The sequence below is a fragment of the Bidens hawaiensis genome, unplaced genomic scaffold (assembly GCF_021521415.1).
Source record: "Bidens hawaiensis isolate Kalapana, Puna unplaced genomic scaffold, B.hawaiensis_p1.1 tig00001960_1, whole genome shotgun sequence".
NCBI lineage: Eukaryota > Viridiplantae > Streptophyta > Magnoliopsida > Asterales > Asteraceae > Bidens > Bidens hawaiensis.
The window spans coordinates 2891905-2906688 of NW_027491108.1; the positions used below are offsets into that span (position 1 = coordinate 2891905).

The following is a 14784-nucleotide window of genomic DNA, read 5'->3' on the forward strand; positions in this document are numbered from 1 at the left end:
CAACTAGTAAATATAGACTTATACTACACATGAAAACTCGTTTTTCTCATAGAAGAGTTTGCATGCAATCAAAGTGAGAAGGAAAACACTATTATTTTGCTAAATTCTTACAAGTTTTTCTTGGTGATTCGGTTTGAAGGTGAGCACCTCTTGAAATTCTTGATTGTTCGGTGTGACTATTTGTAAAGCGACGCTTGTTGGTTTCACCTACTTCATTAACTCATTATCTAAACACGCCACAAGAAAACGAGCTTATGTTGGTTATACTACTTTTGGGTTCCTAACTCACACATGGAATGGATCATTAGAGGGGATTTTAAAAGAGCTTAAAGCCATTGTATGTATAATGTCTCCACTTCTTGAAAATAATAGAATATCTATTCAAACTGCAACATAGATCGCTCTCTCCTTTTTTATATGTATTGTTTGGAATCTTATCAATTAATATCCAAATCACATACTTTAAATTTCAATAAGAATATATTTGAAGTTAAAGATTGTTACAAGTAAATTCATAAGCGAATGACTAGTGGTTTAAAAAGTGGTTGGTGGATACGAGTGTTGTTGAATATGACCGCTAGGCCACAAGAATTATAGTGATTAGACGACTTAACTACGTACGTATTATTATAAACATTTTAATTTTGTAAAATAACAAACCAAAACACTATAGATGGGGTATTAGAAAACCAACAACTTATAAGTGTCGGTGGCACATGAATTATTATCAGTTTAAAATTTCAAAACGTTTATAGGGATGATCAAAGTGGTTTGTTGGCTCACATGGTTGAGTCTCGTAGATTAGGTTTTAATTAAAAAAATTTATATGAAAACTTAAACCCGTATTTGAATGAAGGTTTATTGGTTTTAGAACCACTAGCTTTGTCTAATGGCAAAAGTATATGTCGTAGGTTCTAGTCTCACTTAAGATATGCAATAAAATATGTGGAAAAAAGAAACAAGCTATTGAAAAAAAAAGTTAAAAATTAAACGGCCATAGTGAGACGAGGATAGCTTTTTTTCCTAGTAACAATGTAACATTAGAAAAACAAATATACATAAGGCTAAATATGCGGGTTAAGTTGATTAAAAGTAATGGGCTTGGTCGGGTTTAACGTGCTAATAATTTCATTTTTCAAGGAAAAGTATGTTAATGAATAATATGTTTAATAATATCATTGTAAACTATAGTATTAAAATAATAGTATATTTATCAAATTGATTTAAATTATTAGAAATTTGATACAAATGTTGGCAGGGCCGGCTTAACGAATGTGAAGGCCTAAATCGAAACAAGATTTTGGGGTCTTCTTATGACAATTGTTAATAAAAAAAAGTTTGTTTACTAAAAGTTTTGAACTCAAAATCTATACTTTAATAACAACCAAGCATACCACAACACCAATACATTACTTTGAGTTTACTTTATCTATTATAATATATCTATATATAATGTTTTTTTGACTAGGAGGCATTAATTAAGTGTGAGCATAAAGCCATAACTTGTTTTCGCGGTCCCACAAGTCACCCCTGAATGTTGGTTGTGGATCCTATATGCCACTCCATTATTGTGTAACGAGCATTGATTCAATTACATTTTTAACTATTTAATTACTGCAACTTTACTTAATTAATAATGATGACGTAATGAATTAGTTCGTTATTTTTTATCTACTCGAGATTAGCTTCTTAAAAACTTGTTTCAAGTCAAGATTAAATGAGCTCAAACATAAAACAAGCTTGTTTAACCAACGAGCTTGAACACCAAACTTCACTATATGTAATATAAATAACAAAGCATGTCGAGTTTCAAGCTTGGATTAAAAAAGCGTGAGGGAACAGAAGCAAAAAGATCCTCAGCCGAGGCGAAAAGCGAAAAAGCGAACACTTTTTTAACACGAGGCGACCGTGTTTTTAAAAGTATTTAATTATTTTTATGCCACATAATATACACAGACCATATTATAATATATATTAAGCGTCTAAAATATCAACATATATATCAAAGTAGCGTAGAACAATTTTTCGAGTACCAAATTACTCACCCAAAATATCAAAACAGCATAAAAATAATTTATCGAGTACCAAATTGCTCGAAAGTGTTTCCAAAAAAACACTACTCAAGAGTGTTTCAACTTTCAAAAGTTTATAACCAAATGTGAAAAGTCTAAAAATGGCTAATAATAAAGGTTAAGTTGAAAATAGGCTAACTGGTCGCTTTTTATACATAAACCTTCGTTTCCTCGCTTTTTCGCTTAGCACAAAAGTGCAAAAAGCGTTCGCCTTTTGAACTGGCTTCACCTTGGGTAAGCAAAAGCGTCGAGGTGCTCCCCTTGGGTCGCTTCTCACCTCACCTCGTTTTGAGCACGCTTTTTTAAACCAAGGTTTCAAAGTCAAGCTTGAACTCATGCTACCGTAAGTTAAACGACTCACTCGAGCTTACTTGAGCTGGTACCTAAATCGTGATACACTGATATCGTGATTAACGTATGAAATTAATTATCATTTTGTATTATTATATTATGAGTTTTGAACAAAGGGGTTGACACTTGATACTGACCCGGTGCATTGTCGTAGGTCCACAACCAGTCCACGGGTCCACGCGGAAGAACCAATCGCTGTGCCTTTTTCTTTAAATACAAAAGAAAAATAATAATTTAAAGGCGAGCATAGATTTGCATCCAGATTTAATAATTGAATATTTGATAATGATGTCATATCCTTACCAGTAATGTTGTGAGTTTTTTAATTTCATATATTTCTCGAATCCTAAGATCTTTTGATTTTGATTTGTATAATTAGATAAAACAAGTTGAAGATCACACGCATTGGCGACGACTCAAACTTGATTCACAAAAGAATCCTAATGCCTACGCCGGTTGCCTTGCCAGAAAACCTGATATAATCCAAACCCTTTCTCTATAGATGTTTTAAACCGGCATGTCACAACTAGGACTTGGCGGTAGCTCTGTAATTAATAAATATTAAATAGTAATAAAAAATTAGTTAATTAGGTGGAATATGCATAAATAAAAATTGATTAGTTGGCATCTAGTGTAGATGACATATTTAAAGCCATGTAAAACATGTTTTGCTTTAATAAAATAGTTAGATTAGATTAATATCGAAATTTAGAAATTATAATCTTCTTAAATAATATTAGATACTAGTACAGAGAAGGTATATAGTATCATAGTTAACTAACTAGTGATTTACCCGTGTGTTACGCGGTAAAATTGGTCGGTAAAACCCGGCTGCTGCAACGACTAGTCAACGTGAATTCAGTCGGTATTAGCTACATTTGTTAGGGTACTATATAACTAAAACAAAATGGAAATAAATAAATAAAAATAAAAATTGAGGTGAGCCAACAGGGTGGCGTCGGTTAGTTTCGGATGGCAGTGATGAGTCAACGCGAATTCAGTCAGTATTAGCTACGTTTGCTACGGTATTTGAGCTAAAATAAAATGAAAAAAAAAATAAAAATAAAAATTGAGTTGGGCCAATGGTTGACGTCGATCGGCCTCAAAAGCTGATGTAGTGACTCTACAACACTCGTATAACATATTATAAACTTTTTGTTAACATATTTGAAACAATGTTTATTCGGTCGGTAGACCCGGGCATTAGTAAAACCAGATCGTTACAGCGGCGAATCGAGTCTTATTTGCGCGTTATGGTGATGAGTCAGTAAAACCGAGGCACTGAGCATTCCAGTGGTGGGTCAATGCTAATTTTGTCGTTTTCGTTTGCATTTGTTACGGTATCGTAACTAAAATAAAGTTAAGTAAAACCCGAGTGTTGTCGGTACTAGACATTGCGCAGAGAGTTGGTAAAACCTAAGGATTGTCAGTCCTAGACATTGTGGCGATGAGTTAACGTAAATTCGATAAAACAAACAACAAAATGTTCGTTACGAATTTGAAAAAAAAACCTTTAACTAATAAAACAAAACAAAAAAAATAAAGAAAATTATTGGACCATTCAGATAGTACCACTTGGCCCAATTAAAACCTTACGGCACCAGCCAGGTAGCCATAAACTTTACTGCATATAGATAATAGTAAATACTTTGTTAACATAATTATATTCTTATAATAAAACATTTAAAAGAGATGGAGTAAAAACAAGTGTAAAATGAAAAATAAAAACGCGTTAGAAAGAAGATATACCCAAATTAAACCCGTAAATCAATCACACACGGCGCAAATACCGGAGTGAAGTCATGTCGTTGATGAGTAGGAGCATACAGCTAGCTGCCATATACAACTTGCCTACACTCATTTATTTATTCATATTAAATTTATACAAATCCCGCCAAATTTAATATAAACCAACTTTGGTCCTAGTGTTCTTTAATGCCACTAGATGCGATACTGCCGGGCGCATGTACAAGCAAAACGTCGAACATGTGACCTGTTGGGTTATGTGTGTTACGTGGCATAGAACACGCGTTTTGGTACATGCAAACAATATCATCCGTGTTTTAACCCGAATCTCGTTTTAACCTAACATCGTTCTAACCCAAAACCGGTTCTGACAGCCCTTTCAACCCGAACCTTTACCGACCCGTTTTGAACTAAATTAACTCTTTTTTGTATCGACTCGTTCCAACCCTAATATGGTCTGACACATGACCCGAGCCAACCTGACCTGATTTTTTATCTGTCCTAATTGGTAAGTACGTAATATGTTAACATTATAAAATTAAAAGGTATAACAATATCAAACTCAAATTAAAGAGAATAATACGTAATATGTTAACATTATAAAATTAAAAGGTATAATAATATCAAACTCAAATTAAAGAGAATAAAATATTCGTTTTTATGGTACGTAAGTATGTATTAAAAAATATTAACATGTGAAAAGTTTATGGTTTTTAAAAATCATGAGGGTAGTTGGTAAATGTTTAATCTTACTATTATATTAAAACAACAAACTATGGAAACATGACATCTTTTTAAAGTGTCCACATAAAATGACACATAAGCTATTTTCAAAATTAAACCATATTTAAATCTATTAAATTAATTTTCTACATTTATTATTACCTTTAAAATTCCTAAATTAAATTTTTATTAACTCTCATTTAGTGTGATTTCCAGAAATAAAAAAACGTTTAAGGTTATTTATTTATTACGCCTTTTAAAATAACTTTTAAATATTTTATTTCAAAATATTGTTATTATAAAGATTCTTTTGATTTGCACAAAACAGCTAACATATGCATAAACTATTAAAAGTCTCTTTTCGAGAGTGTGTATATTTAAATACTAAGAATTTGCGTTATGTGAAAATTTAGTTAAACTTGGCTTGACTCTTGATTTGTTTTACCATTTTAAAACCTTAAAGTTATCTTTTAGTACCATTCAATAATTAATATGGGAAAACCACATATGTTGTGTACAACGCAATATTTGAAGGTTTATGAACAATTTTTATATTTAATCTTTTTTCAAATTTATATATAATGTAATATTTAATTTCATATATGATAAATTGTTACACAATCCTAAATTATACCACGCATATAAACATCTTTTTTATTGATGTTATATTCTTTATTTTGCCCGTGGATTACACGGGTTACTAACCTAGTTATTTAGTAAGTTAAAAAAAACTGATTAAAATTGAAGACCATTATTGATTTATTGTAAGTATCTTTTCAAACTAAATTGTTTATTTTATATTATGTGAGAAAAATAATATTGTGTCTCTTTAAGATTGTATAATGTGCTTTATGAGTTACAAAATTCTTAAAAGTACGTTCTTATATACAGTATATAGATGTACAATGAGCACGCCACATCACCATCTTTTACCTTATCTTATATCTTTTTACCTATGTTATGGTGATTTTAATGTATATAGTATATTAATATTCATGATACAATCGGCATTGCAAAACATATAGCTTCATCAAGAAAAGGGCAATAGGGACGACAGGGTGGAGGGGTTTGTCTTGATTACTGCTATTCTGACGCATGACGGGGTTGAGTTTTTTGGTTGCCGCACGATGCTTATGTTCGCGACAGATTGTGTGAGTCGACCCCACGTCACTTGTTGGAAAGGTATAACACCAACCCTTGTGAATAAGAGTATCAAGAAATACGTATTAGAATAATAAACTTCCTTTAAATGATCACATCTTTGGATATTGAATGTGTTAAAACTCTTTTTATTGTATCATTTTTGGACATTCTAACTATTAAATATAGACATCTTTAATAGGTACATTCAAATTTGGAGAACTAAAATTTACTAAATAATCAAATTAACCAGCTTGATAATCTTATTAACGAGTAAATAAATCAAATCAAAGATTTGCGTGTTTTAATTAAACAAAATAAACCAAACTACTTGGTTAAGTTGATTATTTAGTAAATTTTGATTCTCAGATAACGGCTAACTTGTAAATAAGCATGTAAGTAAATCAATTCAAAACTTGTGCGTTTTAATTAGACGAAATAAATCAAACAATTAAAACTGACAAAATTAATAACAATTGCACTCAAAATCATACTCGTAGTTATGAAATTCTTATCTGAAGTTGAGAAAAACGGTTTATGCTGTTTAACACATGACATTTTCGTCCATTACATGTGGACTCCGTAACCCCCAATTTAGCAAATGTGACACCCTTTATAAGCTTGCTATCCCATTTTCAATACACACATCTTTGTCTAGTTAGTCCAAATATAAGCCTACGAGCTACTCAACAAGCATTGAATTAACTTGACGTTACAAGTGTAAACAAGCTACGCTATTCGTGAGCAACTATTCAAAATAAGATGTGGCATAACCTTGGTATAGAATATAATATAATGACTATATTTTTCAGTACTGCCAAAACAAAACATTATTTAATGGGAGTGAAGAGTGTCGGACACTACCATAGTTACAAGTTGCGGGAAAGCATCTTCTGTAACCAGATCTGAAAGCCTCATCTGGCTTTATCTTTTGTGTATATATCTCCATCACCATTTTTATCTTTTTTGAGCCCATTCTTCACCAACATTCTTCCGCCATTAAAGCCCAAACAAAGCCTCTAACACAGGTTCACCCCATTCTCTTGAGGAAATGAAGACCACATTAATAATATTCGTGGTCATGCTAGTCACAAATATTATTAATGGAGAAGATCCTTATAGATTCTTTAACTGGAATGTGACTTATGGTGACATCTACCCTCTTGAAGATCCTTATGTAATTTTTGTACTTTATATTTTTTGTTTTATATTATGATGTTCATGTGGATCTGGTTTAGATTTTGAATATGTACACTTTGGTTACAGGGGATATTGATCAATGGTCAGTTTCCAGGGCCTCAAATTGATTCAGTGACTAATGATAATATTATTGTTAGTATATACACTAGTTTGGATGAACCATTCCTTATGACCTGGTTAGTTCTTGTCAACTTTTTGTTTGTGTTTGGTTTTAAATTTTGAAATCCGAGCCTGAGGTTACTAGCTTGCTTAACTTACAAAAGTCCGAGCTCGGCTTGTGGTTTGTTTTGAGCTCTGTTTTTAAATCTAGAGATTGTAGTTTTTGAATCTTGTAGCGACTTGGACTGGCCTCGTTTATTAGTTACTAGCTAGACATCAATGTATGGAAAAACAATAATAAATTAAATATTAAATAGTTGGTAATAAAGATTCAAAAATTAACAAAGAGAAACAGAAAATCAAAGAAACGGAAAAAGTAACTGTTACGAATAAAAATTTAGGAATTAAGAAATAGAACGGGAGACAAAGTTATTTATTAAATGAAAAAAAAAGTAAACGGAACAAGTGAACGCTGTGATTTATACTTATTTATTATTTAATGATTGATAATTTATATACATTTTTAATAAGTATTCTTAGATATTATATTTACAAATTACAAATTTTTATACAAACATTCTCTTAAATTTTTAATATTTTAATAAATTTTATTTAGATAAATCATAAATGTATTTTTGAATTAATTAAAATCATATAAGTAATAAATTAATAACCTCGTTTAGGCTCATGAGCTGGTTCGAGAGATCAGCTCAAGCTCATTCACAAACAAACTTATTTTATGCCACAAGCTTGTTTAAGCTGGTCTCGATTTAACTTTTAGCGAGTCAATGTAAAGAAACTACATGATGATGAATCAGGAACGGGATACAACAAAGAAGAAACTCATGGCAAGATGGAGTTTACGGCACGAATTGTCCCATTCCACCTGGTCAAAACTTCACATACATTCTTCAGTTCAAGGATCAAATCGGAAGCTTCTTCTACTTCCCGTCACTTGCATTTCAGCGGGCTGCCGGGGTTATGGTGGCATTACCATCTCCAGCCGTCCCATGATCCCTGTCCCATTTCCTCCACCCGCTGGAGACTACACCATTCTCGCGGGTGACTGGTTCAAGCAAAATCATACCGTAAGTACCTTGTTATTGTTATTATATCATACCAACACGTTGTTTTAACTTCAGTTTTGTATGTTGAATTGTTTAGGATTTGAAAGCGATCTTAGACGGTGGCCGTGATCTTCCGTTTCCTGATGGTCTTCTCATCAATGGCCGTGGATCGAACGGATATACATTCAACGTTGATCAAGGTAATCATCTTCCTGTAAACGAACCGAGTGTTCAGGTTAGTTAAAACCAACAAAATTTTCTGTTCGTGCAGTTAAAACCAACATGTCTTCTTGTTGCTCATTTATATTTGTGAACATTCGTTTATGTTCATTTATGTTTAGTTTACACTCGTTTAAGTTCGTTCATTTGCGTTTGTTCATAAACTGTTTTAGCCTTAGGCTTATAAAAATTTAGTCTAGTTTTATAAATTTAAAGTATCACGCATTACAGTTTTATTCGGTTTTATGAAATTTTTAGGCCCATAACAATTTAGTCTGGTTATGATGGTATATTAAATTAAAATATAACAAATTTCAATTTTATCCGGTTTTATTCATTTTTAAGTTCTAGGTCTACAGCAGATCGATGCTTACATTTACTTTAGTTGGTGTTTGTGTTTGTCTACGTTTGTGAACCATCCATTTCTACTATTCACAAACAAACATAAACGAACACGATCATTTTCTTAACGAACGCACACTAACAAGGAAACTCCTTTATTTTAATATATTCATGTTCGATCGTTTGTTCAGCTAAAGTTTAAAGAGTCATATGGTTCGGTTATGCGACTTGAAACCCGATTAATTTTGAAATTTCCATTTCAGGGAAAACTTACAGATTCAGAATCTCAAACGTGGGGCTAACAACATCAATCAATTTCAGAATCCAGGGCCATAAAATGCTGCTTGTAGAAGCTGAAGGAACTCACACTCTTCAAAACACTTACTCCTCACTCGACATTCATCTCGGCCAGTCATACTCCGTTTTAGTAACAGCCGATCAACCACCAGAAAATTATTACATTGTCGTCTCAACCCGATTCACCTCGCAAGTCCTCACCGCAACCTCCATTCTACATTACTCCAACTCCCCAGGAACTTTCCCGGCCCCACCACCCGGTGGGCCCACTATCCAAATTAACTGGTCTTTAAACCAAGCGCGATCAGTTAGACAAAACTTGACTGCAAGTGGTCCCAGGCCCAACCCGCAAGGTTCGTACCATTACGGGATGGTCAACTTTACTCGGACTATTAGGCTTGCTAACTCGGCCCCGGTTATTAATGGGAAGCAGCGGTATGCGGTTAACAGTGTGTCGTTTATACCAGCGGATACGCCTTTAAAGATTGCGGATTATTTTAAGATTTCGGGCGTGTTTTCGCTTGGGTCGATTCCTGATAGTCCCACTGGCGGCGGCGGGTATCTTCAGACTTCAGTTATGGCTGCTGATTTCAGAGGGTTTGCTGAGATTGTGTTTGAGAATTCGGAGGATACCGTGCAGTCTTGGCATATTGATGGACACTTCTTCTTTGTCGTTGGGTAAGCTCAAATTTCACGGGCTGTACTGTTTGACCCGAACATGGCTCATATTTCTTTTAATGTCAGTTGGGTTGATGGGTTGTAAACAAGTTGTAAATATGCTAATTGGGTTGTAATAAATGGGTTAAACAGGGTAGTGGGTCGATGTATCTAATTAACGGGTTAAAAATGTCAACCGAAACACGATTTGCTTGGTATTTTGGTTACATAGGTCAACTCGAGCATGGCCCGTTTATTAAATGGGTTAGTTCCTTTACCTGTTTAACTAAACGGGTTACGCTAGTCAACTGAACACGATCCACTTGGTTAAACAGGTCACGTTGAACATGACCCGTTTATTAAACAGGTTACAGGTTGACCTGCTGAATTAAACGGGTTAAACTTGTCAACTCGAACACAACCTGTCGAATTAAACAGGCTAAGCCAGTCAATTGAACATGATCTGTTTAGTTAAGCATGACAACTCAAACATGACGTGTTTATTATACGGGCTTGAATTGATAAAGCCAAAACCTCATTATTTTCGTGTTGTGTTGTTAATTGCAATCCTTACTAAACATTCGGTTAAATATATAGGATGGATGGAGGGCAGTGGTCCGCTGCTAGTCGAACAAGTTACAATTTAAGAGACGGTATTTCTCGATCTACTGTCCAGGTACCATATATTTTTATAAATCGCTTTTTATAATACAACTAAACCAGAAGTTTTTAATAAAATGATTTTTGTGTTATAATCATATAGGTATATCCGAAATCATGGACCGCATTGTATGTACCATTAGACAATGTGGGGATGTGGAATATACGATCTCAAAATTGGACTCGACAATACTTAGGTCAACAATTTTACCTTCGGGTTTATTCTCCAGTAAATTCGTGGAGAGATGAGTACCCGATTCCGAAGAATGCTATTACTAGTGCTTGCGGACGAGCAACTGGCCGCAAGAATAGGCCCTTATAAACATTGGGGCACGGAGTATGAATCGTCACGAAAGGGTGACTGGTTCTATATTTGAGATTTTCGATAAATTTTCTTGATATCATTATTTAGGTTTGTAATTCTATAAATTGTAATTGCCTTAATGTTTTATTTATGTATCAATGAACTTGTGCAAGATATTATTATGAATTCTTCCATGGTCTAGGCAAATAATCCGAACTTGGCAAAAAGTTTGAAACTGAAGATATCTTAGATGGGCATTCAGATTTAGTATAAATACTGCACGCGTTTTTATTTATTTATTTATTTATTTATTTTTTGGTTGTGTTATGCCACTCTGCGTATAGTATGCTCCTTTCATGTTCAACCGGCGCATACAACAATATATACATAATCCTTTGAGCGTATAGACCTTGAACTCAGTGTATTATACGTCGTGGGTGTGTGGTACACCACTCACAGCTCTTTTCATGTTTCATTGCCGGGTGCCGACTTACCCATAACATTGACAACTCAACGTACAACATCAACGATATGTAAGTCGTAAAATTTTGAGCCAAACAAAGTCATGTAGCCTGATTACCTTCTTTAATTAATTCCTCTACATTACTCCCTTATTAATCCCATCAAGTAAAAATTATAATTAGAACCACTTTCTAGCTCATAGTCATCAAAGACAACACAATGCTTATCAAATGAACCATATATAATGTCGATTAACATGGAATTATTACCTTAACATCATAGACATTGCAAGTACAATATCGGACTACCAGGTGACGTTACCACTTTTGTGATTCTACTAAATTAATCATATTTAACGACTTATTTATGTCTTAAGAGTTGTTAATAGCCCATTTTCATCATATTTAGACCAATAAATTCAGTTTACGCCTTTGACCCACTATATTATCTAAGAACCCATAAAATGCAACAAAGGTTGAGCTTCAACAAAGGTGCTTTGATGTTATCATATAAATTGTTAAGTCATGTTGCATCACAGGATGTGAAGTAAAGTTGGAGGGCTTTCTTAGTCATGTGTGATTGTTATGTTTATAAAAGGAAAGATGTACAATCACTATGGTTCGATGAACTCTCTTTTGATCTAATTCTCTTTGGTCACGTCCAACCACTACATCGCTTGAATGAATAGTATTATTGTTTGGCCGCATTCAACTATATGAAGATATATTTTTCAAACTATCATTTTGATATCCGATTTTCGGTTTTTAGATATTTGCATTCTTTCAACACTTTTCGTAAATAGAGTTTCTTCTATAAGGTTAGATCTTCTAGTTTATTGGTTAATGACATTCTAGCAAATCTTCAATTTGAACCCGATCAGCTTTGATTTGTTATTTCACATTCTAATGAAGTTTGTAAAGAGTTTTGAGTTCTTGTGGTTTCAAACAATTTGTTGACTATTAAGAAAAAAAAATTACTTTTTAAGTTTAGAATTATACAAGTATATAAGTAATTAAGTATACAAACTTATTACAAACTAATTAACAAAACAAACCAAAAATTGCAAACTTGGTTTTTGGGTTTTTAACAATGTTTATATATATGATTTTAAATTTGTAACAAAAATGGCAATTATGCCCGAATCCTCTATTTTTTAAGATATTGGTTGATGAGTTTAAATTTGTAAAATTAGAAATTATGGATGTGATAGAACAATTTCGCAAAACTAAAATTGGCCCAGAAAATTTGATTTATTGTTTTATAAATTAGTGGCTTGAACCAAAAAAAGTTAATACATGCGATAAAAAATTGTTTTTTTTTGTCGTTTTATTGGCTTGAGTCAAAGTGCATATGCTTATGCTGGTAAATTTATTCATGTTTTAACGCAGGATTCCAAGTGTGGTTTCTTGCCTATTAAACATGGTACTATCCTTCATCAATCTTAGTCTTAAAATGGAGAAGTGGATGGAGAGTGCCACAATAATAAGATCCAGAGTCAGCCCTAAGGATTCAAGTGCCCTTTATGAGCCGAAAAAAATTGCCCTTAGACCTTAACAAATTATATAATTTTTTTAACGACTATTAAAATACTCAAGCCGAGAGTCCGGTTCGCCCTTGCATGGAGCAGCCCCTTATAGGATCAATAATGTGTATCATATTAAGCACAATATCTTATGTATCATATGCATTAAGCGTGTCAATAAAATATCAACAAGATCATAGAGAAAGCCATTACATAGCCGTCAAGAATATGCTAAAGTACTTACGAAGGACTACACATATGTTCTTGTATAACACCTGAATTTTTGAAAGATTCTTACATCGTTGTTTTATTGTAAAAAACAGGTCCCAAATTTTTTTCTTCCTGGGTATAAGCATTATAAGCTTAGTATTTACACTTACATATCATCTAGAATGATTTTTTTTTATATTATAAACATTAATGCTTCTTACACTTCTCACGTTAAAAACTGTTTGCGCCATCCCACCCCTACTCTGTAGAGCTGTATCGATGTATTATGTGCTTGATCTATCTAAAATCGCAACAGTTTATACTTTGAAATAACACATAAAACACGAAACTCGAATGATTCAAATACGTGATTAAAGCAACCTTTTCTTCTATGCTTCAAAACCACAAAAAGTTCGATGATCGACATCTATTTCTCACATGTGACTTGACTCGTTACCCGACTATGACCCACAGTTAACTTTTAACTTTCTTTTGGGTTCAAATTAAAGTTTGATACCAACTTTTCCCAGTCGGGTAGTTCATATGCATTTAATCAAGTTGACTTTCAGCACTTGAACCAGTCAACACTCATTTGTACATTTGAGATATTTCAAATATCACCATTGATGGTTGAAGAAACACTAAGTGACCCCGGGCAGATTACGGATAATCTGGGGGTTATATAGATGTTTCCCACGAGGATGAGGTCCAGCAAAGAAAGTTGTTCTTCAGGTGACCTGCAAAACAGACACCGTTAGCTCGTCACTGAGACGGGGGGGGGGGGGGGGTTCCTCCTTGTGACCACCCTCCGGCGTGAGAATCAGACTAGATTGCTCTGAATATAAGTGTATATTACGAGATTGCTAGAGAAGATAAGATAATGAAATATCAGATGATGTCCTTACCATTCCAAGGTGTTGGGGTATTTATAGCCGAATGTAGGTTTCCAAGAAGGTACAGCCGGCTGAATAGTATTCCTGTTCTACCAACAGTGGGCTACGCACATGCCATGCTGGTTGGTGGATAGGCTGCGGCCGATAGTGACAAGGCCGGCTGTATACTGTTCCTTTACTGCCGGCTATGCACTGTTCCACCAACTGTAGGCTACGCACGTCCCATAGTAAGGGTTGGTGAGTAGGCAGCGGCTAATAGTGACAAACAGTACTAGAGGGTGCTCCTCCTCGTACTGTTGTCGGTGAGCTGTCACCCTGTGATTGGTTCATGGGCTGTTTTGGTCAGATCGTCTGTTTTGCCCATACCTTGGCAGGTATAGTACAAAAGATCTTCCAGAAGCATACGGACTGGCTCATTTGGGCGGGAGTATTCCCGCCTTGCTCATTCCTTCAGGTGACATTACTGAAGTATCAAGAGTTAGTGCCTTGTGCGTGTAGCCTTGCTATCAGTGCGGGTAGCCTTCCCTGATGGCTTGTATCCGCAACTGCGGGAACAAGCGGGGTACTTCACCATTGGGAGGCTTTCCCTGCGGGTACAGCTGGCGTACTGCGCGTAAGGTCTTCATCTCTGAGCATGGTGGGTCCTGCGGAAGCAGTTGGTCGTTGCGCAGACGTCCCTCTTCAAGGTAAGTCTTGCGGGTCCAACTGGGCTCTGCTGGGACCTACCTCTTCAAGTCCCCCCAGTCCAATGTTCTTCTCATGAATTATTAATAAGTGAGGTGAACTTTTGGACTTTAGCAAGGGGTTTTGAAAAGGGTTT

The 14784-nt window shown here is 34.4% G+C and overlaps 1 protein-coding gene across 1 annotated transcript; it reads left to right on the top strand.

Annotated features, from left to right (window-relative positions):
• The first annotated feature begins 8045 nt into the window (after positions 1-8045).
• Positions 8046-11062, top strand: LOC143600943 (L-ascorbate oxidase homolog). The gene is made up of 5 exons (XM_077078481.1): positions 8046-8419; positions 8496-8598; positions 9223-9934; positions 10511-10589; positions 10677-11062. The coding sequence occupies exons 1-5, from the start codon at positions 8135-8137 to the stop codon at positions 10893-10895; spliced, it is 1398 nt and encodes a 465-aa protein (XP_076934596.1). The 5' UTR covers positions 8046-8134; the 3' UTR covers positions 10896-11062.
• The last annotated feature ends 3722 nt before the right edge of the window (positions 11063-14784 follow it).

What these genes read in the sequence shown, in the direction of transcription:
- LOC143600943 (XM_077078481.1), top strand. Translation starts at nt 8,135, where the DNA reads ATGATGATGAATCAGGAACGGGATACAACAAAGAAGAAACTCATGGCA. An exon ending in TACATTCAACGTTGATCAAG is followed by an intron (nt 8,599 to 9,222) that starts GTAATCATCTTC and finishes TTTCCATTTCAG; the next exon opens with GGAAAACTTACAGATTCAGA. An exon ending in CACTTCTTCTTTGTCGTTGG is followed by an intron (nt 9,935 to 10,510) that starts GTAAGCTCAAAT and finishes TTAAATATATAG; the next exon opens with GATGGATGGAGGGCAGTGGT.